Source organism: Colobus angolensis, unplaced genomic scaffold (genome assembly GCF_000951035.1).
Source record: "Colobus angolensis palliatus isolate OR3802 unplaced genomic scaffold, Cang.pa_1.0 Scaffold17, whole genome shotgun sequence".
Taxonomy (NCBI): domain Eukaryota; kingdom Metazoa; phylum Chordata; class Mammalia; order Primates; family Cercopithecidae; genus Colobus; species Colobus angolensis.
In genome coordinates this window covers 12,496,137-12,523,577 of record NW_012114821.1, presented here as the reverse complement: position 1 = coordinate 12,523,577, position 27,441 = coordinate 12,496,137, and the positions used below count along the sequence as shown (strand labels likewise).

The following is a 27,441-nucleotide window of genomic DNA, read 5'->3' as shown; positions in this document are numbered from 1 at the left end:
TCAATGTAAGAGCAAACCAAAATGAACAATTGTGAACATTTAGGCATTTGTAATACAGCATATAGAAGCAAAGAAAAGGGGCCAGTCAGGGTGTACTGGAGTACTGGGGAAGTTTTCATCTTGGGAATGGTACTTGAAGAGTGGAGTGGAGTTTAGATAGACATCAGGAAAGGAGAAAGGCATCACAACAGAGGAAATAGCATGAGCAAAGGCAGAGAGGTATTGTACACCAGACGGCCTGGTGTACAAGCTAAGTTTTTCTGGAATGCTGTATTGAAGAAGGAAGACAGAAAGTTGCAGGAAAGATGGGAGTGCAAGGTGTACGCAGAGTTTGGCATTCTCAAAATATTTCTAGTGTCTTTTCATACATCCTTACTATTCACCTGATCAATTGTTTGTGTAACTTGAATTTAGATCTTTATATCTGTGAAATTCAACATTATGCTAATTATAGAAAGGTATAAAATCAAATGGTGTTATTCAAGTTACGCCCCACAAAAATCTTTGCACATATGTATTATTGGCTTTGGTGCCAACCCCAAGGACATTAGTAATGATCGTCACATTTCTTGTTTATAATTCTTTTATAAAGACCAAGTATCTGTTTACTTAAAGTGGGATTCTGCCTTAATTGGGGAAATGGTAGAAGAACATTTATCTAGGAAATGACAGAAAAACATTTGAATTTCCTTAAGTAGGCATTATACATAATTTATGTATCCTCTGATAGGACTGGTTTATATTGACTTGAAAGCATGGAGTCTGTAACAAAAAGTGAATATGCTTCATAATAGACAAACAATCTTGAGGCCTTCAAATAGGATGAATTTGTAGGAAAGACATGGTTGACTAGATGAGATTGGAAATATTAATTATGGCCATGCTGCCTGCCACTTAGGTGAATGCCATTGGGTATAGCATTTAGCCTTCCTCTAGAGTTCAGTGTTCTGAGCTACTTTGTGAAGACTTTTATCTAGTTGATTTGTAAAATATTTTCTAGCTTTAAAATCTAGAACTATAATTCTTATTTTCCAGTTTGTTGTTATTGCCCAAGGAATAATCCTTTCTGGGGTAAATGATCTTTTTTGCATATCAGCTCCTTCTCTGTATTACTTCTTTTGAAAGAAACATTCAAAGAGCAAATGGTAATGCCTATGGAAATATATATTTTTGTAAGTAATGATTTTACTTTTGTCAACTATGTTATGAGTCGAAACATTTAAATTATTGTAAAATTATAAAATTTCTTAGTAAAAATCAGAATTACATGGAACTAACTTATCAAGACTTAATTTGTGTACTTGTTAGGGGAAACAGGAGTTCAGAGTTGTTTTTAGAGGGAGGGAGAAAGTAAACTTAAACTTGATGGAGTCCTTAACAGGAGTGTTTGTAGTTTTTGCATTCCTAAGCATTTATCTATACAGGTCACTACTTGTTAGATTTCAAGTGTTGCTGTAAACTTGAATTATGTTTTCTAATGATTCTGACTTGCTCCTGTTTCAGGAACATTTACAGTTCAGTTTTATGATGGAGTAATTCGTTGTTTAAAAAGAATGCACATTAAAGCCATGCCCGAGGATGCTAAGGGGCAGGTAAGAGTGTTCAGTATTCCTAGCTACCCAAAGGGACATCTTCTTGCACGGTGACTGTTCAAAATATATTTATACATTTTTTTTTTTTAATGAACTAATTGTAGGGTTATGTGCTGATAGCCCCAAATAGCAGCAAGAAAAGGAAGCTTAGACTGTAAAATAAATTATACATTTGATTTTTGCTTCTTTGGTTTAGACCTGCTAAAGTTATAGGTCACTAGTTTCTGTTCCAGGTGAAATCCCAGCATCCACTAAGCTGGTGTTGTCCTATCGACCCAGCTGGATCGTGTAACCAGTCTATGGGAAGTGAGGTAAGTGCCTTTTTTTTTTTGAATTTTGTTTTGTTTTTTCTGGTATATAATGTCATTTAGAAAGTTAAAATTTTTTAATATAAAATTTTACATTGAGTTCTTACCTTCTTCTTTCCTTCTACAAATCATAGTCATTCATCTTCCTTTAAAAGGCGCTTACCTGACACTCTGTAGGCTGTTTCAGATAGGGCTCTCTGAGCATATGATGGAAGCAGTGTATTGTATGCTTTGTCACTGCTCAAAGCAAGAATGGACGGTAAGCATTGGAAGGAGAATCTTGGGTAGAGGTAAAACCACAATTTCATTTGTTGGCTATGTTTTCTGAAATACTGGAAAGAAAGGTGCCATTAGAAATTTAAAATATTTTCTTTTATATTCTGCTGTTATTTGGGATTTTCAGCACCTGGACCTACAATTAATTTTAAGAAATTGAAAGTAGTCTGTAAAAATGTCTAATGTGGAAATATGCTACATATTTGTTCCATACCATGCGGTGTAAACTGTCATTCTGAAATGTATTGAAATTACCTGGTCAGCTTCAGTAAAGTATAAACATTTAGTGCTTTAGAAATGTATAACTACCACATTAAAAAAATTCATGAAGAAATAAGTGTGATTGTTTTAAATTGCCTGGTTTTCAAAAATTTAGTTATGAAATGATTAGCAAGCAGATTTCCTCTAATTAACATGTAAATGCAATTTAAAATAAAAATGCTTTTGATCAGGAAGCGGCTTTGTGTCTTCCCACATGTGTGTATAAATAAAGTGTTCTTTTAAGCATTCAGTGGTGTGATTTCTTGGTTACTACATAGATTGATTAAAATGTTGGGAACATTGTTTAGTATATACCTGGTTAAACAAAAGTCTCATTTTTTTTTTGCTTTAAAACAATTATTTTGTTATTCTGGTTGATCAGATATGTTCATGAATTGACATTAATATTATTGCCTTAAAACTTTGTTTTTTCAAAGTGAGACACTGAGCCAGTTTGGTTTGTGGTAAAATTACAGGTTGTAAAAATTAAATTTATTGGATGTTATGGATGTTTGTTTTTAATAAGTAGTGATTCTTTAGTCACACTGTAATGCATTGTAACATTAAGATCAGTGCCAAGATATAAAACAACTGCAATAATATTTGGGTAGTAGTATATTTCTTTTAATTTTTCATTTTTTCTTTAGAATTCTTAATTACAGCAATGTTAACAATATTTGTAGAATTGTGTTTCATAAATGACTCTCATTTTATGAGTTACTTTTTCCCAACAAGCTTTTGACTTGCCTTCATCAAGGAAATATGCCAAATCAGGTGTTATTTGGGCAAAGCTAAGGGCGGGGCGGGGCGGGGGTGGGGATCGGCTATCTTGCGTAATATAGCCGCAAGATTTTGAGGACTTTGAGAATTTCTCTATAAAGATAATTTTTAAATTAAGCTAGCGAAGAATAGTGCATCAAATTAATGCACTGTGGAAATACTCTTCCTGAACCTGTCTAAAATGTGACATTAATAACACTTTGGCATATTCAAACCTCCAGATTAATTAATATTCTTAAGCCTAAATAAGTCTTAATTCTGTTGTCTTTGACTTTGAACCAGTTAGTTAATACTGGATAAACTTCTGCTTGCATTAAGAGGTTAGCTTGAGCACCTTAAAGAGCTTTTAATATTATAGTGGGTGCAGTGTGAGCTGTAGTCCTTCTAATACTTTCTTTGTAGACATTTTTCTCACTGGGAAAGAAGGTAGACATGTTAACAGCCCAAAATAAGATCCCCTCTTTTTCTCCCTACCTACATTTTTTTCTTCTTCCACATAATTTTGTGTGGCATGGTAGTGTTGATACACAAATAACTATGAAACCGACATATAGGAGGGTGATTGATTCCTTCATCTTATGAGATACCTCCTTGTTCCTTCTGGTTTTCTACTCTAATAAGAGCAGTAGTGATTACAGGGTGAGAGATTGAGCCATTACATTTTTAATTTGGAAGCTTGTAACAGAAGTACTTGCCTTTTCTCTCATTTCTTCTTCCTGAGGGTGTGCTGATACAAAAGTTATGTTGTAACTCACTGGTGTTAATGGTTGGCTCATAGGTCCTTTGCTATTAATATTTACAAAACATTTTTTGTGTGCATTCTTTCATTGGATTCTCATAGAACCTTTGACATAGGTATGGCTAATATTTCTGTTTCACATTTGAAGAATTCAGAACTTAGAGAATTGAGTGACTGACTGACTTAAAATTTTGCTTATTCTGTGCAAAGTGATTCCTTTAACCCAGAGTTTCTGATTTCAAAGACTGCCCTTTTTAGTGCAGTATTCTATTATGTTATCTACAAAAAGCTTGAAAACATCATTATTAGTTATAGTTCATGGAAAGATCACACTTCAGTTATTTTTAACAATGAAGCTTTTCTATAGAAGGAATAAATTCAGTGTTTGATAGCAAAGTAGAATGACTATAGTTAATACAAATGTACTATATTTGGGTGATGGACACCCTAAATACACTAAATTGATTACTACTAAGTATATACATGTAACAAAATTTCACATGTATCCCATAAATTTATATAAATAAGCATAAAAGTAAACACAAAATAGAACTCATCGTAAAAATAAAAGAGCAAAACAATGAGAGAATTCTTTAATCACACAGCTACAGTGATTCCCATGCAAGTCGTATGATGAAAAAGCATTTAGATTTTAAAAGGTGCAGTATGAGTCTCTTTTTAGTTTTTTCTTTATTGGAGGTAGAAAACAACTTGGGATGGAAATTACTTCTGACATTTTCCAGCAACTCTGACAACTTAACATTTTCCCCACAATGTGGAACGAGAGTTAAATGCTCTACTCTTAATAGGTCTGCAAACATATGATCTCTGGCATATAATACTTTCCTTTTGGTTGTCTGATTATACTTACTCTTGTTTCTCTGTTTCTCTTCCCACTTTGTTGATTGTTCTCTCACAATCCTTTTTTTTTTTCATTGATGATGCTTTCTTTTCTTACTGCTTAAATGTTAGTCTCAAAGCTCAACTTAGCCATACTGCTTTTAGCTATCCATATTGCTCCTTGAACCTTTCATCGCTCTTTCACTTTCCTGTACACTTTCACTCCTGGCCTTTGTTTAATGTTTTTCCTTTTGCTTGGAGTAACCTATTCTCCTTTTCCACTACCCCTTTCCCTGGGAAATTCCTACTTACCTTTAGGGTTCAGCTCATCTATCATTTTCCCTGAAGCTTTGCATTAGTCTTTCTCTTCAGTCAAAATCAGTCTTTTCTTTTCTGTTCTATAGTATGTTGTTTATTTCTCTAGTATGTCTCCTGTCACGGCTTATAGCTAATTATATTTACCCGTGAATTACTTATGAACAGGACCAGTCTTTTATCAGTTGTGGTCTCCTGAATGCTTAGCCTAGTACCTGGCGTATAGGACAGGGTGTTCAGTAGAAAATTGATGATTGAATGTGTTAAGTGCAATCACATGGTGTTTTCACTTAATTTCAGTCACGAGAGAAAGAGTTAGAATACAGATTTTTTTTTTAATGGCTTATTTTCACCATATATTTTCAAGGCAATGTTAATCTACATTGTTCATTGCTTAATTTTATTAACCTATTTTGCTTATATTTGTTAATGTAAACCATGAATTAAATTCATTTGATGTTGTGAAATTTTTAGTTGCTTGGACTAGGGATTAAAAGTATTTTGAGTAAATCTGAACTGGTAGTCTATTTGACAAAGCTTAGTGGTCTCAGCAGATTCACTTTGTAGAGATATTTGTATTTATTTTAAAATATTTGTCTTAAAAACATTTTGATTGTGAAAATTAAAATGTTAGGACCACTTTATACTTCCTTATACCTTTTTTTTTTATAATAAACATTTTTAGTTAAAAATACAATAGTAAAATGTATTTAGCAACAAACTAACACAGGAAAAATAAATATTTGCACCTCAGAGGAATGATACCAAACAGAGACCTAGGATGTTGTATAGGGAGATAAATTAATATGGAGTTTTGACAGTTAATGCTTTACCTTGGTCAATGGAGCTCTTTTCTTCTTCATCAGTATGATTAAGCTGTTGTGATAAATTGCTATCTGAACTTCAGTAGCTTTAGAAAATAATAAAAATCATACCTTTCTTGATTTCTATGAGAATGACTATAATTTGAATGGTACATTCATCCTAATAAGGAATACCAATTTGGTAGGTGGGAATACAATATTTTTAATCTTTGTAGAATTGGAAGATAGCATTTTTCCCTTCTTTTATAGTCCTTTGTATTATGGGAAAGAGATGGAATGCAACATTTGAGCCCTAAAATACTAAGGTAGCATGTCATGTAGTATTCCGTATCTGCCATAGGTTTCCTCTGCTATTTTAGATTTTAATTCCTGTGAAAATATGTCCATGGAATACCTGTTATTGAATGTGCTTCCTATTTTTATGAGAGGTTGTACAATCTAACTCATTTGATTATTAAATTTGATAACCTACCATGTTGAGCTATCATGTAAATATTGTTATCTCTATATTTATGTTTGGTTACATGTGAAAATAGCTTTGAAAATGTGACACATATTTTTATTAGTGTAATTACATTTTAATTAATTTTTAATACTTCACATGTTTTGTGTTTTTCCTTTGGAGGATTGGATAGCTTTAGTCAAAGCAGCTGCTGCAGCTGCAGCCAAGAACAAAACAGGGAGTAAACCTCGAACCAGCGCTAACAGCAATAAAGATAAGGATAAAGATGAGAGAAAGTGGTTTAAAGTACCTTCAAAGAAGGAAGAAACTTCAACTTGTATAGCCACACCAGACGTAGAGAAGAAGGAAGATCTACCTACATCTAGTGAAACATTTGGTACAAAATACATTCTTATGTTAATTCCTTATTACACTGGTAAACTCATGTAGTAAAGTCAAATCCCTTGGCCCCTTTGATTTTGAATGTATAATTAAATTTTTAAGCTTTTTTCCCTAGCATAATATGATGGCTAACTTATCTAGCATTTTACAGATAGACCTGAAAATTAATAGTCTAGTTTGGGTTACTTGATACTGGATGCCCTCAGTATTCTGGAATAGAAATAGGTTGAGATTTTGATTTGTAACTTCTTGATAGCAGGTTTTTGTTTGAAATTTTTTCTTTTGTGTTTTTTCTTCAACCTTTTATATGCTTCTATATATGCTTCATATGTAATACGGAAAAAGCAGTAAGTCATTTTCTTCCTGCTTTGAGAATAACTGCTTTAGTTGTCTTTTATTTCTAACATACTAGTCTGGAGGGATTTGTGTTTTTCAAAGGTCTATATCAAGTAGTAGATTTAAAAAACTAATGTGAAAAACATTTTTACTATTTTGCTATTAAAAAATCATGTGTTTTAATTTTGGATTCTAGATAAACTCTCATATATGTGTTCTATTAAAAGTAGGACTTCATGTAGAGAACGTTCCAAAGATGGTCTTTCCACAGCCAGAGAGCACATTATCAAACAAGAGGAAAAATAATCAAGGCAACTCATTTCAGGCAAAGAGAGCTCGACTTAACAAGATTACTGGTAAACTACAATGATTTTTTTTGGGGGGTGGGAAATGGAAGGTTTAATTTTAGAGTAATTTATTTTTAATGAAGTAAAATGGTTTTGGTTTAGTGTCATGGACCTGTTAATAACATAGACAGTTACTTTCTGGTTCTTCAAAGTCAGCGTCTTTCAACACTGTCAGCTTTTTCTGTTGTAAAATGTGAAAAATAGCACGTATCTTCTACCTACCTCACAGGGATGTTGTGAGGGTTGATAAGGACGAATGCTACAAAGCTCAGTCATTTTTAAATTACATTGGTGGTAGTAGTTTCTAGAAGAATTATTTTGTCAACTTATGGTGACACAATTTCTGAGGTTTTAAATGTTTTTATACAGTCATATACTTGACCAGTCTTACTTAAGGATGGTACCATATATAGTTGAAAAGATGACTGACTTACATTTACTTCCTGAATCTGTTAATTTCTGAATTTCTGATGTGAAAGTATTTCTGTAAGTTTGTTGTTGTTTTTTTAATTTCTACTCTTCAGGTTGATCACTAGCATCTGGGCTTATTTCCATATGATTTCTTGTAGTTTAGTTTAGGAAATAGCCATGCTAGGCTGTTAGAAAACGCTGAAAATTCTAGCCTGGTTAGTGTTCATGGAAGAGGGGATTGAAGGATTAGAATTGGGGCCAGTCATACTACATCCTGCTGTTTTCATGGTCTATTCAGCCTAGTGATTCTAGTCTTCAAAAGAAATTGTGAACATATTTACCTTTTCTGAGTATATGTTAAAAGGGGAATTTAAATACTTTCATGATTTAGTCATATGTTCTTATCATGAGGACAGAACCTTTTTTAGTGCCTTTGGCCTAATTAAGCTGTATAAACCTTTGTTGGCTTCAACTTGAAGAAGCTTGCTTTCATGGTCAGATTTAGGAATAAATGTAAACTGAACATTTTGACCATTTTCTGAAGAAAGGAAGCTAACTGAAAGGTGACTCTGGAGCTGAGGGTTGTTTAGAACCACTGTTTTATTTATATTGTTCATCTAAGTGATTATAATTGTTTTCAGCAGGTGAGAATATTTAGTCTCTTGCCATTTGTATATATTATTTTCATGCCTGTCTCTGATAAAGGACATATTTGGCCCCAGGAGAGAAAATATTTTAAATCAATTAACCTGTTACACCTTTTCCTTGTAAACTATTAACCTTGGAGAAAGCCAAATGTTCTCTAAGTGATTGTTCTTATGGCATGAGACTTCAGTTTTGCCTTAAAATATGGAACCCAGTGCTATGTGCTGGGCAGAAGTGGAATAGTATTTCTAACTCCTGTGATACAAAGATTGAAACAGCACTATTGGAGGAGTCAAGATCAAAGAAGACGGAGGTGACACTGACATGATACAACTGCCAGCTTTCCAGCATCATGTTTTTTTTTCCTTCAGTTTGCATAACCTGCTTTTAATAGTTTCAGTCAATATACTCTTACATATTCCTTATTGGGAGATTCAAGCTCAACGTTTAAAGAAGTAAAAAAACAGAAAAACTGCAACAGAAAAACTCAGCTGAGCCCACAATGATGCATTATTTCTCTATGGCCTTGAAAAGACAGTAGTGGGGAAAGAAAGTACCGTTTTACCATGTGCCTCAAGTTTGTAATACTGGTTGCTTAGTAACACCCTTCCCTTCCACAGAGGGATTTTCTCTTCACTTTCCCTCGGGGGTCTCAAATGAATAAGTTATAGTTTGACAGCAGCAGCAAAGCATAAGATTTTATGAATGTGAAGCCATTACTATCTTTTTATTTACTCAGAAAATTTAAGTGTGTGATAATCTTTTTAATAGTTCATCTTTCTGCGTCTATTTCTGATTTCATGTTGCAACTATGTCATGCAAAAAGTCCATAGATATTGTAAGATTGTCTTCAATAGTTGAAATTCAGGCTTGCCTTTTTACAGTAAATTTCATTTATAGTTTATAAAGATAAAAGATAAATGAGTACTAATATAGTAATTTTGTTATGGCATTATGGTGTATTTTAAATTTATCAAGCTCATCTGTATGTGTCTTTTTGTCCTTTACTACTGAGAGGATTGGGGCTGGGATCATGGCAGCCTGCTCTGATGTATTTCTCTCCACTATATTTTGTTATTTTTTAAAAGAGTTCTAGCTTATATAGGTGGACCAGCTATTGGATAACTTTAATTCATATGTTTATCATTCTTTCTATTCACTTTGCCACATACACACCATGTGATGATTTTAAACCCCATTTCTATATAGAGAATGTTAAAAGGATGGCATTTTTCAAAGATTCCAAATAGGTAGACGTTGAAAATATAATTGCACAGTATATGGAATATATATATATGTATATACATATATACATATATATTTCCATATATACACATATACATATTTCATATGTGTGCATATATACATATTCCATATACTGTGCAATATATACACACACACACACACACAACCTCCTGATTCATATTTTTCATTATGTAATGTACCTTATTGATAGCTATTATTTTATGGCTTATGCATACTGATTTGAAATAAACAATTTTACTTAGAAAATTAGTAGTCCATACTTTTGGGACAAAGTTGCAAGCAAATTCAATTTGAGTAGACTAAACTGCAGATTATCGAGGGAGCAAAGGAGAAAAACATCAGCAGTTGGTGCGTGGTCTCTTTCTAATAGGCTCTAAGAGTTTCTGGAATTTCAGCTAGCTAAGGTGTGTTTTTGTAACTTAAGGAATTTAAAAAGTTTTAAAAATCCTGAAATTTGAATTGACCAGCAGTATGTTATTGATAATAATATCAAGAATATTTGATTCTTAGTTCCAGCAAGAAGATTGTGTTTTGAAATACCTGGATGAAAAGTAGACCAAGAATTTAACCACTTTGCTCTTTGTTTCCCTTTCCCATTCCAGGGAGCTCTGGGCTCTGTTCTACTTATTCCTATTGGCAGGAAAAGACCAGCTGTGTATTTTTTATAGCTAATATAGAATATTGGAAAGTTGTAACTTTGTTGGTGGGTGGAACTGATGACTGTTTGAGATTCTTCTTTTACCTAAGTTTAAATAATTTCTTGAAGTAGCATAATGCATTCTTACTGGGCAATTTTATCCCATAGGTATATTCTTCTAGAAGAGGGCCTGTTAGTAATACATTGATAATTAATGGGTACTTGCTGATAATTTCCTTTCAGTTAATTCTTCTCATTTTCTGTGGATAGTGCATTTTTTCCTGGAATATTAGCAGGTTAAGATAACAGATTTTGGACTGCCTCTTAAGGCAGAAGTAGTCAGAATTGTCTCTTCAAGTACCTATTTTATTATTTGTTCCATTTTGTTGTTTATATTTAATAACTCTTTTGTAAGTTGGTGTGAATGTAAAGCGTGAAAAAACTTTATTAATCATATTTGGGCTTTTAAATTCTCTAGATAACCAAGTATGCATTTTAAAATCTGATTTTAAGTAGTTTTTCTTAAATCTCATTACTTTTTATGAACACATTACAACACTTTATTTTTCCTTCTCAAACCATTAATGGAAAGGGATTTTAATAAACTGGGTCTGTAATATCCTAATGTAAATCTGTATGTTATGGGTGAATTATTTTGTTTCTTTTATTACTTGTGGTACCTTATTTTCAGTTTTTTAGTTTGTGATCTGTTTCATCTATTGAGTATTAAAAACTATTTCTACCACCTATATGAAAGGAAAGTAAAAGATATAATTATATAAAATATTAAATAGGAAAATTTGTCCTGTTTGAATAGTCCTTAGAAAAAGAACTCTACTCAGTTTCCTACAAAAGAACAACTTGATTTTCTAATTATTTTTATTTTAATAGTTTGTTGGGCCTTAAGTATATTAGCTAGACAATAAAAACCTAATGAATGTGACTTTAAATGTTAAATAAATATTCAGTATGTTCAGAATATAATTAGGATTGAAGCTGTTTTTGTAAAATTGTTTATATACAGTTGATGTGGTATGAGACTATAACAAACTATGTAGTTTTTTGTTTTTTGTTTTTGTTTTTTTTTTAAATCTCAAACTGGTACAAATACCAGGGTTTTGTTGTTGTTGTTTTCTACTTACTTTAAAATATAGATATGGGATCTTGCTATATTGCCCAAGCTGGTCTCAAATTCCTGGGCTCAAGCAACCCACTCAGCTCGGCCTCCCAATGTGTTAAGATTACAGGCATGAGCCACTGCGCCAGACCTTAAATACCAGTTTTAATACTAATCATAGATGTATCAAAATCATTGTCTTACACTCAGCCTTTTTTATTTTAAAGTACATTCTGAGTACTAGGTACCTTTTGCCTAATTTAGAATTTGCTCGAGTACTACTTTAAGAATATAATTTTATTATTTATTTATTTATTTATTTATTTAGAGACAGAGTATCACACTGTCCCCCAGGATAAAGTGCAGTGGTGCCATCTCGGCTCACTGCAGCCTTCACCTCTCAGGTTCAAGTGATTCCCATGCCTCAGCCTCCCATACTGGGATTACAGGCATGTACCACCACACCTAGCTAATTTTTGTATTTTTAGTAGAGACGGGGTTTCACCGTGTTGGCTAGGCTGGTCTCAAACTCCTGACCTCAGGTGATCCTCCCATCTCAGCCTCCCAAAGTGCTGGGATTACAGGCGTGAGGCACTGTGCTGGGCCCAAGAATATAATTTTAGTATGTGAATTCCTACCTTGATCACTTAACTTCTTTAGGGTAGCTATCTGATAAAGTCAAGACATGTTGCCTCATGGATACCTCTACATCATACTGTGTTTGAGGGGGCACCATTTTTCTCCTGTTAAATATGTTGTGGACAGCTTCTGTAATGTATGTAGTATAATTGCTGTAGTCAGTTTACTATTAAGTTGTCAGTTGTTAAACATGCTTCCTTTGGAGCAAAGTTTTTGTGTGGCCAACTTTGAAATGACACAAAAAATGATTTTTGGTGACCTTTCAAGAGCAGCGTGGCCATAAACAAAAACAAATACTTGTTCTAGGCTTTATAAACTGGGCTTCATTGAAGGTAACTGACAACTTTGAAATGACACAGAAATGAATATTGGTGACTTTTTATGAGCAGGGTGTACTTAAGCAAGGCTTATAAACTAGACTTCATTGAAGGTACCTGACAGGCTTAGCAAAGAATTTTAACCAAGTAAATGCCTATATTTTATTAAAACAGAGTTTTAATGTCTTGGGATTCAAATTAGTAATACAGTTATATATTACAATAAAATATTCTGTCTTTTTTTCGGGGGGAGGTGACAGAGTCTCACTCTGTCACCTAGGGTGGAGTGCAGTGGCGGGATCTCTGCTCACTGCAACTTCTGCCTCCTGGGTTTAAGTGATTCTCCTGCCTCAGCCTCCTGAGTAACTTGGATTACAGGCACCTGCCACCAAGCTGGCTAATTTTTGTATTTTTAGTAGAGATGGGGTTTCACCATGTTGGCCAGCCTGGTCTTGAACTCCTGATCTCAAGTGATCTGCCTGCCTTGGCCTCCCAAAGTGCTGGAATTACAGGTGTAAGCCACCGTGCTTGGCCTATTCTGTCTTTTAAATTTGAGAATTAGTGACATACATAGAAGAAAACTGGAACTTCTAAAAATTTTTGTCATTTATAGACAAAATAACAAAATAAACTATGATGTTAAGTTCAGATGTTCTAGGAAGGACCCACACTTTTTTTCCCTTAATATAAAATAGATCCATCTGTGTTTAAACTCTTATAAGAAGATGAGGTACAACTGGGCACACATAAAGCTTAGATTAAAAGGATCTGAATGAACTTAAGAATTGGTAGCTTTTTTAGCTACTAAAACAACAGAAAATCTTATTTTATGTTCTAGATGTTTGGAAGGATTTCTTCTTACTCTGTTTTTATAGTTGTATAGACAAAACCTGTATTATAAGTATTAGCAACCTGAGCAACCTTAATCTGACATGAAGACATAGAATTTTAACTTTTTACAGAATAAATGTATGTGTGCAAGTGTGTGTTTTTGGTGATTTCATTGAGTAATATTAAAACCCACACAACTGTGTAAGCAACTCTTAAGTTCTGATTCAGTCCCTTGGCTTATTATTAAGCATATTTGTATTTTCGGAAGGAAAACATTTGAGACTACTTCCTATATATTACAAAGTATAGGAAATTTCAACTGCTAAGATTTTTGAAAAGTTAATTAGGGTGTAAATCAGTATTTTTTCTAATAAACAATTTCTGTACAATTTTTCTCAAGGTTTGTTGGCATCCAAAGCTGTTGGGGTGGATGGTGCTGAAAAAAAGGAAGACTACAATGAAACAGCTCCAATGCTGGAGCAGGTATGAAATGGTAGCATTTGATTTTTTTCAGGGTTCCCACTGGAATGATCACGGAGCTCTAGTATCTACATAATTGAAACTCCCCTTTTGATCAGATATGGGAATAGGAAGCTAATTAATTGATGATATATTTTTAACTCTGCCTTCTCCAAGGTATACAGATAACTACAGACTTCATTAGTGTTTGATTTCATAGACTGGCATTAAAGCCTTTGTCTCCAAAATTTGAAGGCCTGGAGACAGGCATCCCAGGGTATAAGCTTCCAGCTGGATCACCTTTAACTAGCTTACAAAAAGACCCTTACACAAATACTTCCCATTTGTGAGTTAAAACAGGGTTTTTTGACATCTAATAAAACTTCTTTTGTAAGAAGTTTCTTTTATATTGTAACAATTGGTGTTAGACTGACTATGTGTTTTATGAATTGATCAATGAGCCATACATTTTTGCTAGGATGTATATTTTAATAACTACAAAAAAAGAGAGTTTAAAAAACTATTAAGGGTCTGTCTTTAAACCACCTAATAGAGGAATTTAAAAGTGAAGGTTGCAGTTGCTAGATTTTGCCTTGGCTACCTTCAGATTCCCACAATACTTGTACATAATGAACTGTGCATGCTTTTACATTCTCTAAGGGCTTAACTTCTTAGGCACTGTAAGACTATAAGAACGCAGTAATAGCCATAACTGGATTTCCTTGGTTCTCCTGTTTTAAAATCTGAGCCTTAATGTAGTTTTAATATATCCTTTTTGTATTACTTTTCTTTATTAGTAGCCTAATAAAGAAGTCTTTAAAATGAGTATCTTTTGCTCTCCTCTAGATGCGTTTTAAAAGCTATTCCAAATTTAATTGATATTGTATTGAGTTTTTCAGGGTTATTTTAGGCCTGATTTGATAACAATGCGTTGTTTTGGTGCCTCCATTAATGTTGTATTAAATCAATGGGTCTTTTAAATTGATTAATATGTCATTGAATCATACCTTCTGATTTTCTGTGATCATCAAACGGTTAAGTCTTTGCCGTTATTGTCAATATATCAACCAAATTTTAAATAACTTTTTTTACTGTGTATTACTATATTCAATGTCCCAGATATAACAATATTTTGTATTTTCACCACTGTTTATGGTATTCTCAGAATGCGATAAATCAGGGACTTGGGTAATAAAATGTTTCTGGAAAATTCATTACAATGTCAATCTTTGATTATGCACAATCCTGCTGAGGTGAATGTGATTGTGAAAAGTACTTATTAAATGTGGAAGTTAGTGTAGAGGGCAGTACCTATCTTAGAGAAAAGTACAGAAAACCACGTTTTGAAATTGAATTTAAAAAAGAAAGAAAGGAACATGGTGTAACTCGGCTGTTTCAATTTTCATAATTAAAAAATTTTGAGAGTCCTTGCCAGTTTTGTAACAAAGAGACCAACAATCGTTAATGAAAACCTTGTAAATTATTTTAGATTTTAAGGAACACCACGCCATTCCCTCATTTTCTATTTGTCATTCAGGTTGACTTTAATGTGAAAATGTTTTGTAACCAAACACTTATTTTTATCCTATGTGTTAGCCTCGCTTCATAGTTAAAAAGCCGAGTTATAAAGCTTTTAATTATATCTCAATTGGTATCAGCAATAGACCTAAAGGAGAGGTATTGATTGTTACTAACCTCTGTTTCCTAATGAGTTAAAGTAATGTCACTCATGACATCGATTGATAACAGGCCTGTAGTCAAAACTTACTGTGCTAATGGACTTATTTATATTTTTAAAAAATTCAAACTCTGTGGTCTTGAACCCCAATTCTCAGCTTATTAATTATAGATTATTTAATTGTATTAGGGATATTTCATGTTATATTTACTTTTGGATAAAACTTGCATTAGATGCATAATAACTCAGTAAGTTTTAAAAATAATGTTAATTTTTCCTTGTTTAGAAGTTAAGCACCTTATCAAGATATTAAGTTTTAAAATCTTGTTTTATAACTTTGTAACTTGAGAGTAATGGATGCTGTAGTGATGTCTTTCACATATGTGAAGATGAACAATAAAATTGTTTATTTACAAGTAATGGCTCTAATTACTTTTCTGGCAACACCTTTTATGATAAGGTTAGGAATACTATCCATTTGTGAAGTACCTTTTCAAATAATTAATCTGCACTTATACACATTTGTAATGAGTAAATCCAATCATAGAAATGATGACAACTGAATGAATGGGACACTTGACACCAGGCCTTTTATATGGTATGTCCAACATGCTGTCTGTAGAGCATTCAAGGTGCCCTACTTAATACCAAATATGCACTTTTCTTCCCCAGTAAAATTTGACTTGTGTCTCAGTGGGAACAGAATTATTTATTTATTTATTTAGTCCCCAGAAAATGATCTTTCATACTCCAGAGAACTGCAGACAGTAGACCTGATAGTTATTCTCCACAAAATACGGAAGTAAAAAGATTTCTTGGGGACAAGCACGTTGTTTATGGTGCTAGCAATTTGACTGTTTATAAAGGCCTATGGTAGAATCGATTTTCAAAAAATGCATATTATATATTTTGCTTTCAGATAAGTGTATCAGAAAGAGATAGAGGTATTGCAGCACCGTAGATTGCAAATTCATCCAATGTAGCTATTTTCTCTTGTTTTGAAAAATGGACACATTCACACATATTTTAACATATGTAGGAAATTTTACAGCCAAATGAATAAAAATATTCTTTTATGAAAGAACTGACAAAGTTCTAATTTTTTTTTAAAAGTATCAGTTGGCAGGAAGAAGGTAAAAACTCTCATCTAAGAATGCGACGTATTTTGTTTTTAAATCCAATGTTTTTAACTTACACTTTATCTCTTTGGTTTTTTTTGTTGTTGTTGCTTGTTTTGTATTGTTTTTTAGTCTTTTAACTCTATATTGCTGGTGGCTCTGATTTCATGATGCATTGTGCTTATGAAACTCTAGCTTTCAGCGCTAAAATGAGTTAAAGATAATGTTTTGTTAATTTGGTCATTGTTTTCCTGTTCAGATCTTTCTTTAAAGGGAAACTGTCTACTTAGACCTTCACATTCAACTTAATGAAAGAAATGATTTTATAAGAAAACATCTAAAGTCAAAAGCTTAAATTAAGTATTCCTCTAATCCTTTAAAACATGAAGATGCTGTTTATTTTTTGAATTATTGTCATTGGCAGTTATGGTTCCTAAAGGGGTATATTTCTATTTAATACTGAAAATATTTGTCCAGTAAGATAACATTTTATATTCTGAAAATATTACAAATAATATATTTAAAAAATGAATTTAGACTGAAAGTTGGCAGCATCCCTTTAAAGACAGCCTATTCAACTTTTAGTTAATAATTTGTGGGGTTCTTTTTGGTTTTTCATTTGTAATAGAAATGTTATATGTTGCTTAACAATGTTTCTGGATACTAAAGTTGCTTAACAGTCAAAATAGAATACAAGAACAAAAGTGAAGAAGCCAAAATAAAAATATCAATTTTTTATTATTTATTCAGGCGATTTCACCTAAACCTCAAAGTCAGAAAAAAAATGAAGCTGACATTAGCAGTTCTGCCAACACTCAGAAACCTGCACTGTTATCCTCAACTTTGTCTTCAGGGAAGGCTCGCAGCAAGAAATGCAAACATGAATCTGGAGATTCTTCTGGGTGTATAAAACCCCCTAAATCACCACTTTCCCCAGAATTAATACAAGTCGAGGATTTGACGCTTGTATCTCAGCTTTCTTCTTCAGTGATAAATAAAACTAGTGAGCACAGATTTTTAAAAAATAGTTATTTGTCCTATAAGATACATTAAAAACAGTTTGATTGTAGTTATATTGTATTTTTATGAAGTTGCTTTTTAAAAACTCAAGTGGATATGATAGGGAGGGCTTGAAACTATTCCAGGGGCAAAAACCATAGACATTTCTTACTGATTTATTGCTTAGAGACTACTGCTGGTTGAGAATCCTTACCATTTAATAACACAGATTCCACTGTAGTTTGACTCTCCTCAACTAATAATCCGAGCATACTGAGAGGCCTGATTCATTACAAAAAAAAAGAAAGTTATAAAAAGACCCAGCATAGCTATTTTTACTTAAGACTATTCCTGTAGATGTTTTTGTCCCCACTTGTCTATAACTTCTCTCTGCAATACATGTTATTCATTCTTACAATATTTGTAGTCTAGACTTCAGTTTAATCTTTTTAATGAAAGGAAAATGCCTCCATGATTATATTTTTTAACGATTTTACTGTTTCAGTACGACTAATTTTTCAAGAATTAACGCAGTCTTTTTCAAAATCACCTTTCACATGGGTATATCTATCTATCTCCCTATATATCTATATATATAAATAATACAAGATTTGTGTTGACCCTGAGTTTCTCATATTAGTTTAGTATTCTAAGTTGGAGACACGAATAACAGTTATTTGAAGTCAGTAGGTAAATGATGCTTTTTTTTGCTCTTGATGCGACAAATGAAATACATGATCAGTTGAGTGAATATGACACGTTTCCTCATGAACTATTCCATATTGTGTCTTCCAGAATAATCAAAGATGTTGGCATTCAGAAGACTTTTATCAGACATATTAACCTCTTTTCCTTCAGTTGCCATATTTTCTACTGAACCATTTTTTCATTTTGATCTGGTTTTGCTTTTTTGTTTTGTTCTTTGTAATAGGTGGAAAGAATGGGAACATAATTCAGTTGTTTTCCTAATAAGCTTCATTTTATTATGACATCATGAAATAGTGTCAGTAGTCACTAGAATGTCATATGACATTGACAAACATTTTATTTTGGAAATTGTATCTTGGTATTATAACCACAATATGGCAGTTAAATTTTATTCTTTTATATTTTTTAGTTATCAACATGTCTTTTTCGTTTTCATTGTAAAATTACTCTTAAATACCCAAACATCAGTCTCTTTAGACTGTTTCTTATTTCCTCTTTCTAAATTAACATGAATATATTGGCATATATAATCTTGCCTATTCTAGTCAAATATGCTTATATGCCATGTAGAGAGACGATATGTAAAAGTGTAAAAGACATTTCCAAATATTTATATTATATTGCTAGAAGATGCCTAAATTACTTACCAAGTTGTTAAAAAAACCCAAGTACACAATGTTGTAATCTTAAATATCCTCATTATTTGCTCACAATAAGTACACAAAGTTGTTTTTGTTCAATTTTTTTTTTAATGAATCAGGCCCAGACATGTTTATAAAACTCCATTTGGGGGGATGATGATGGAATAAAATTATTTACATTAGTGTAAAGTAAATCACTAACTCTATAATGTTATATCATCTGTGTCCCTGCCTTTTTTTCCCTTAGAGTTTCTAGATTTGCAATTAGCAAAAGGAATATATATATATATTTTTCCTTATCTTTTGCTGTAAAGAGACTATTTTCCTGAAGGAAAAATGGCAATTTACACAACGATCTGCAATTAGAGAAATTAACTGTAGTCTGTCAGTTGGAGCTACTTGAAATTAATGTTCCATTTTATTTTCTTTTAGTTCTAGTAGAGTAGATTTTAGAATTTTTGATTGACTCATTTTGAATGAGGTCACAATTTTCGCCTTTGATTACCTTTGAAACATGCCATTCCTTGTGGATATCTTATAACAACATCAGAGGGAAGAATATGAATCATTTTTTCCCATTTATCTCCTTAAATATTATAAGATGCTCCTGGTATGTATCTGCTTCGTGAACATTGAAGATCTTTTTCTAGGTCCTCCACAGCCTGTGAATCCCCCTAGACCTTTCAAGCATAGTGAGCGGAGAAGAAGATCTCAGCGTTTAGCCACCTTACCCATGCCTGATGATTCTGTAGAAAAGGTTTCTTCTCCCTCTCCAGCCACTGATGGAAAAGTATTCTCCATCAGTTCTCAAAATCAGCAAGAATCTTCAGTACCAGAGGGTAATGTATATTGATTTCCTATAGAACCAAACATAAAAGAAGATAAAGAAAAAACTAAGAGATAAAGATTATTAAACTATTAAGACATTTCTGTTCTTATATCTTCTGGAGTTATAAGCACTTCACTTATTCTACAAATATTTATTGAGTGCCTTCTTTGTGCCAGGCACTGTTTAAATTATGTAACACTTTAATTCACAGTGATAGTAACTGAGCCATTTTATCTGTGTTAATAATATATTACACTCTTTATTTTGTGTAGTGCCTGATGTTGCACATTTGCCACTTGAGAAGCTGGGACCCTGTCTCCCTCTTGACTTAAGTCGTGGTTCAGAAGTTACAGCACCAGTAGCCTCAGATTCCTCTTACCATAATGAATGTCCCAGGGCAGAAAAAGAGGATACACAGATGCTTCCAAGTTCTTCTTCCAAAGCTATAGCTGATGGAAGAGGAGCTCCAGCAGCAGCAGGTAAAAGAAAAAAAATAAAGGCTCTTATAAGTAGATAAGTAGCTAGGCTTGCAGTTATTAGGTATCAACATTTTGAGGTTTAACTATATTATTTTGATTCCTATATAATTCCTTTTCATAAATACTTTAACATTTATAGGAGAGTTTCTTCTCTGTTTTAAAGGTCTTTTGTGTGATCTTGTTACAATCATATTCCCTGGACATACGTACTTCTTACCTTGTTACTTGATCTATTTCCTTCTCCCTGCTTCTTCTTTATATATCCTTATTTCTACTAAATATAAATTATTAGAGCCAAGTATAATTACAGGAATTCTTACTTTTGAAGCCAGGAAGTACTTAATGGGATCAGTACTTCAGTTTAAGGATTTTGACAGAATTTAATATTTAAGAAACACTGAACTATATGCCTGTGTCTTTAATATAATTCCATATTTTGGGGCAGATTCCTCCAAATTGAATCAAATTTGCTATAAAGTTATTTGAGGAGTGCAATATGTGAAATCAGCCATCCTTAATAACACATTTTTTGCATGATTTTGTGATATTTATTGTAGTTCGAAAGCATTTGGATGTGTATTTTACCAAGCTGATATTTTAAGTCTAACAGTATATCGATTCATGTTTCCCTTATGTTGGTGCATTGTTTTATTTAGAAGTTTTTAAAAATTATAACCTGATCCAGAATACACATAATAAAAAAAGGCCAATACTATCTTACAGATGCACTTGTAGTAAATTACTATTTGGAATTAGATGTTTGAAAGAAGTCTGAATTTAGTTTGTTGTGAATTGAAGAAAAACATAAAGCAATTTGTTGATGCATTACCAAGGGTGTTGGTGATCATTGTGTTTACAGGCGTCTTCCCTGAAACCACTTGATCCATTTTATGGATGAAGCATAAAATGAAACTTACTCTTTTCTGGTGATGGGATGTGTTGAAATAAAATGATTGAAGTAACTTAAGAAACATATACTTATTTTTATTACTGTTTATATAAAGGTCGAAGTTACTTTGTACATGATAATTCTTTATCATGTTTAAAAAAATAAAATACCCAAGTCTGAATATTTGTAGCTTTTGAAACATTTCCTGTAGTTTCTCAAATCAGATCTATTGTCTTTTGACTCTTGGTCTTTCCTTAATTTTTCTTTTCCACTTTTCCACAAGATTTCCGAGTTATCATTGACCCATTGAGATACTTTTTTGATAAAGGTCTTATTCAGTTCTTTAATGATCTGGCATTTGTCACTGTACTGAATATATGAAAAATATGTTAAAGTTATAAGGTTGTATATCCATTGGGAAAATTATTTTCACATGTACATGTGAAATTACATTTTTCTTTAAAAGTATTCTGATAATAGTAACAATATTGAAATATAGATCAATATAAGTAACTGTGTAATAACTAAGAGTCTTACATTAACAGATTATGTATCCTAAAATATCAAAATATCAATGTAGTGATTGTGCACGAAAGTCCTTGACTTAGATGATTTTGCTTCTAACCAGATTATTAACTTCCTCTTTTCAGAATTTCTAGCATATTTGTGGCACTATGGCTGACTACCTTAGAGGAAGGCACACGAATATTCTTTCCCTTTTTAAATATTAGCAGTAACTATTGGAAAAGTAAAATAAGTAAGATCGTTTTCTGGGAAAGTAAAAGGTAGAGAGGAGGTTAGCTATAATTTGAATTTGTGGAAGAGTAAGGATTTTCTGGGTGTGATAAGCTTAATAGTACGGTAGCTGTCAACTGATTGCTTATAGCAAGGAAATGCATAGTTTTAATTGTTAATTACTGCAGGTTTATTAGAGGGTTGAACGCAGTATTTGAATAGAGGGAGGTGAAATTCTAATTTGTTTCTGTGACCTCTTAATTTTTAGTTTTTGAGGAAAGTAGTAGAATTTAGGTCATGTTCTAACTGAACACCTTTTGATTACAATCTTGTGCCCGTCCCACTTGCATTGAAATTCTCAGTGGTCTCTGTTTTTCTCCTTAACCTTTTTGTTATTTACCCTCTCTTGACCATTTTGCTGTATTTGTTATGCTTCTGTCTGCTCCCCAAGTCCTCTTAGATTTAGAGTCAAAGTGCCAGGTTTTTATGTTTTTATTTCTTTGATACATATATACATATATGCACACACACATACATACACACACGTATGTTTGGTTGGTATCCATATTAATTATAAAAGAAAATTTTGTTACTGTTGAATTTTAAAACTGATCATTGAAAACATGCTTTACAGTTTGTCAGAGACATTTTCTGAGTTATTTTTGTCAAATTGAAACTCTTGGGGAGTTTAGAATGATGAGGGTGTTAGTTGCTAACTGTGAAATTGTTCGACATGGTTAGGTTTTTACTTTTGGGGGAGCAAGATAAATTCACACTGCTGAGTTTAGCAGTTGATGCTAAAGGATTGATGAGATTTGCAAATAGTCCAATTATTATATGCAACTGTTCTTAATTGTTTTCCAATAGAGATAATGAACTTACAATACTCTCTATGTTCTTCTAGTGGGGTGGATGCCCACATGACTAGCCACTGTTAAGAATGCTATTGCTGCCTACATTACCAAACAAGTAATTGGTATCTTTGTAAAAATTGATGCCTTTGTTTTTATTTTACTATCAGGATTCTTTCTCACAGAGCCAGCCAATTTTAGGTAAGGATACAGCCTCAGGAAATCTTAATTCTGTTAGTATCTGGGAGGATACAGTAAATCAAGTTTTTTGAAAAATGGTCTTTTGAAAAATAAACTCTTGATTCAGGTTCTCACAGGCACCTTGGGCCAACGGTTATCTGTTGCCCCTTATCACACAATTCTCTTTAGGTAGGAAACACAGTGTGAACAGATATGGAGTCTGCCTTCCAGAAACTTAGAGTCTAGAAGGGACACAAAGCTAGTAACTGAACTACAAATATTTAAAGCATGATATAAGTGCCTGAAGAGGTGTAAAGTACTCTTGGGTGTAAAGGAAGAAAAGATTGCCCCAAGAGGCCTCTGGTAGAGCCTCTTAAAAACCCTGTAGAGACAAACCATCTGCCTTGTCTTCTTGCTTCCTTGAAACTCAGTTTTTCATCTATATGATGAGATGATAGTAGATGATGTCTGTGGTCACTTTTGGCTTTACAATCTTGATGTTTTACTAAACATTAATTAGGCATTTGATAGTCTATGTTTATTCAAAAAAAAAGATTATGATATATGATAGGGTTATTTTCAGCTTAAAAATGTCAATTTAAGATAGCTTTAGAGATGATAACTTTTATTGCTTGTACCACTGTGAAGACAAAATTGGCATTAGTAGGCTGTATGAATATAATTTTGAGCCATTTTAGTTACTCTTGTATTAAAAGAAATACCTTTAGTAACACATCTTCATTTTTTTTATTTTTATTTTTTAGCAAATTAGTAAATAAATCCAAGGAGCATTTACCTGTTTCATTGCAGCATGTCTTAGTTAGCATGGATAGGAATGTTGGCTTGACATGGCCATGCAGAGTGTACCTTTATGTAACGTCAGGATGTCCATGAGCAGGTCCCCTCAGTTTTCGGGTAACATTCGATGAAATGCATTAGGCTTTGCTTCAGTGTCATTCAAAGTCATCTTAGTTTTTGAATGAAATGTAGATATAAGTAAAGACATGTGTGTAGGTTTATCATCATAGCTAAGATAGTTGGACTCTTCTTAGTGAATCTTCTATAGAGTGTTCATGAATTATGTTATGGATTGGTTAATATAATACATTTTATCACCAGTGAAAAACAGAAGCAGGTCTTGGGGTTGGTCTAAGTTAGTATGGCAAAATAGCATATTGTCAGTTCTACCTAATCTGCCTGTGGCGGGTTTTGAAATGGCCTTCATTTTTATTCCAACATCTCACGTCAACTTTATATTTACTATTTAAAAGTCTTTTTGTTTTAAATTGTTTTTCAATTTATTTTCCAGATTTGTTCAAAACAAAACTACAACTGGAGACTCTGTTGCCTCCACCCTCATACCAAATGTTCATGGCTTCTACAGAGCCTGGGGTTTCCATGGAGAGTCTCAGGGATTGCCTCTCTTTTTAGCCACAAGAATCTGTAATGATTAGCATACCAGAAGAGGCTTGAGAAATCACTCTACATTACTAGTTTTTGAGTTGCATGCAAGCAGGCATGGTTCAGAGATCTGCCTCTCTGACTTTAACTAGAGAAGCTCCATTTGTGTTTTGGTTTTTGTTGTTGCATTTTGCATTCAGCTGCCAGATAATATATATATATATATATATATATATTTTTTAAATCTATGTATCTATATATTTTTAAATGTTCTGTTGCTAAAATTTAGTTTAAAAATTACCATTCTACAAACTAATGTTCTGATACTTTGGTCACCAAATTCTAGCGCGTGGTAAAATAAGGACAAGATAGTGAACTTCTTGTAAAACTAAACTTATTTTTCTTGTTGACCTCTGGAATGGTCTGTTTTGTTTTCCTATTTGTGTGTAAGTATTTTTTAAAATCCTACTGTTGCATATATGAATATTTATTTTAATATCCTTACTTGAGTAAAACATGGACAACCCTTTATGAGTCCCCCAGTTTTACTTTTGAAATTTTGTCATTTATGAAATCGAATGGTTTGGGAACCACTAGAACATGTAAAAACTAAATCTAGAACTCACTCTCTGGACCCCGCTCTGGGATTGGCTGCATCTCTTCTGCTGTGTTCGCCTCTGTGTTTCTGGTGTGGTGGTTCATACCTGTTGTATTTGTCTGTCAGGTACCTAAGGCGTGCACACATTCCAGTCAGTAAAAGTAGCCTAGTAAGGCAGTTCCTTTAATCTGACTCCCTGTACCCACTCCAGGAGATTCTAAACATCATTGCTCCACCTTTTCCCTGGAGATCCGGTGCTCCAGAGATGTAAGCACCTAAGAGGCAATGATCACTGTTAGCAATATATCTGTATCTGCACTACCACTGAGGATTTGGAAAGCACATTCCTCATGGTTTGCATTGTAAATGCTTTATTGTTTTCAAGGAAATTGCATAAAATTTGTAAAGTTCTAATAGTGCAACAAGTAGTAAACAGAAGTGATGCATTTGTTCAGCAGTCTTGCTAATAAGAAAATTTAATTGTATTTCTCTTTGCTGTGATATCCCTTTCATTTTTTTCTGTCATAACAAATGGAGATTATTGGTGTTCTTATTTAGGTTTAAACTTGCTAGAGCCTTATTGGCACTTGATTTGAGTGGTATTTTTATATTTTTGTTATGTTTAAATGATAGAAAATATTTGAAGTAAGATGAATGAAATATCAGCTTTTTTGATACTGTTGTAGAATGATCTTAAAAAATTAAACTGGTAAATGGTGACATTAAAGCATAATTTATAGACTAAAATTGTATTTTAAATGTACTGTAGTATTTTTCTTAGATTAACACTAGCCACAAATACATATTAGCATTGGGAATGGTTGAATATGAATTGATTAAATGTACCTGTGTCAGCTGCACAGTAATTAAAAGGGCAATATTGGTTTAAAAATGAATTTTAGACTATTAATACCTATGTTTTCTTGGAATGTTTATTGAGATTGAATATTTTAATGTATAAGTATGTCTTTGTATTTTACATTTATATATAGAACAAAAGTGGTTTGCAGAACAGTTTTATTTTGACTATTATCATTACCTAACAGTGCATTCATGATGTAGTTCAAAGGTACAAGTTTGTTTTAGGCACAAGAGCTTAAATATTAGTTTTAAAAATGTATACAGATTGTTGAAAACCAGTATACTTTAATGTGGAGTTTAATATTACATTTTGATAATCCAGATAGCATTCATATCATAACTGTCACAGAAGTAGAAATGATGCCTGGAACTATTACTCAGATGAATTTCAGTATCTTTTGGATTGCCAAAGGCTGTGGTGCTAAAGTAGACCTTTACTGATGGCCTAGTACAGTTAACTTTTTCTTTATGGTTAGACTCATATTTATGCTATTTCTGGAAATAGTGTAGTCTCAAATTATTACCCTACCATAAAAGAGAAAATGAAAAAAATTACATATTTACCTATCTTTGGACTAGACATCTTACATATTTTGACTCACATAATCCTTATAACTGCATGAGGTATATAGACTTATTCCTGTTTGACAGATAAGGAAACGGAAGCACAGAGGCATTAAATGATATTCTCAAGGCCGCAGAGCTAGTAAGTGGTGGAACCAGAAGTTGAACCTAAGTAGTTTGAATAACAAAAATCACATTTAATTTATTGTTTTGGTTGTTTTTTAAGGTAAGAAATCTCACTGCTTTGTTACCAGTTCAGGCAGTAAAACATGTAGACCGTTAAGAGAAAAAGAGTCTTACATAGAGAGTTTTATGAGCAATTGTAATGTAAAATATTGTTCCATACTTTTAAGTTTTTCTGATCAAACTTACGTATTTTTCCCCTAACCCACAGGAGTATCGAAAACTGAAAAAAAAGTGAAATTGGAAGAAAAAAGCTCAACAGCATTTGGTATGAACAGAAAGTAATCTTTAAGCAAAAGACTATAAAGCTTGACAGAGAGGGAGGACATAGTCTGCCCCTTACTCTTTACCAGTTAATGCTTCCTTAGGTGTAAGTGATCATCTGTTTTAGTTCTTACTAGTGTTAGTCAGCTCCAGATACGTGACTTATTAAACACATATCTTGTTTTATATGTAACTTTTTTATCAAGAGAGTCTCTTGCTTTCTCTGAAGGAACTTTGGTGTTTATGATCATCCCTAGTCAAAATTATGGCTATTCAAAAATAGACCTTGATTTAATATTGTTGAGACTTTAGAGAATGGATAGATTAAAATAGTAATTTTTTCACACTTTCTTCTTCATTATACTTTATAAAAATGTTATTGAGTTTTCTGCTATATTTTCTATTTTCTGTGCTGTAATGACTGAACGTCACAAAATAATGGATGATAGTCTTAAATATTCTGTAGATTAGTTAACTGGAGCTTGAATCACTGAAAGTTGGTCAAATATATTTGATAAATTATAGGCTAAACCATTGTGAGTTGGAGCAATAGCTAGTAGGATATGTGTGATGATTTAATTTGAAATGTAGGATACTGCTCTAATATTTATTTTTTTAAGTACATATGATTAGGGAAAAGAATGCTTTACAATTTTGGAAAAATTAGTTTAATGAAATA

At 32.7% G+C, this 27,441-nt stretch overlaps 1 protein-coding gene across 4 annotated transcripts in view; it reads left to right on the top strand.

Annotated features, from left to right (window-relative positions):
- The window catches only part of PHF20L1 (PHD finger protein 20-like 1), a 73,672-nt gene that overhangs the window by 21,879 nt on the left and 24,352 nt on the right, over positions 1-27,441 (top strand). For 2 of the 4 annotated variants that reach the window (XM_011938158.1, XM_011938157.1), the window contains exons 5-13: positions 1,504-1,592; positions 1,826-1,903; positions 6,561-6,774; positions 7,346-7,471; positions 13,726-13,808; positions 17,331-17,583; positions 19,579-19,767; positions 20,030-20,236; positions 26,710-26,766. In XM_011938158.1, coding sequence (XP_011793548.1) covers positions 1,504-1,592; positions 1,826-1,903; positions 6,561-6,774; positions 7,346-7,471; positions 13,726-13,808; positions 17,331-17,583; positions 19,579-19,767; positions 20,030-20,236; positions 26,710-26,766 — 1,296 coding nt within the window. Of the gene's footprint in view, positions 1-1,503; positions 1,593-1,825; positions 1,904-6,560; positions 6,775-7,345; positions 7,472-13,725; positions 15,883-17,330; positions 17,584-19,578; positions 19,768-20,029; positions 20,237-26,709; positions 26,767-27,441 lie in introns of those variants that run through there. The other 2 variants (XM_011938159.1, XM_011938160.1) reach the window with 2 other exon arrangements.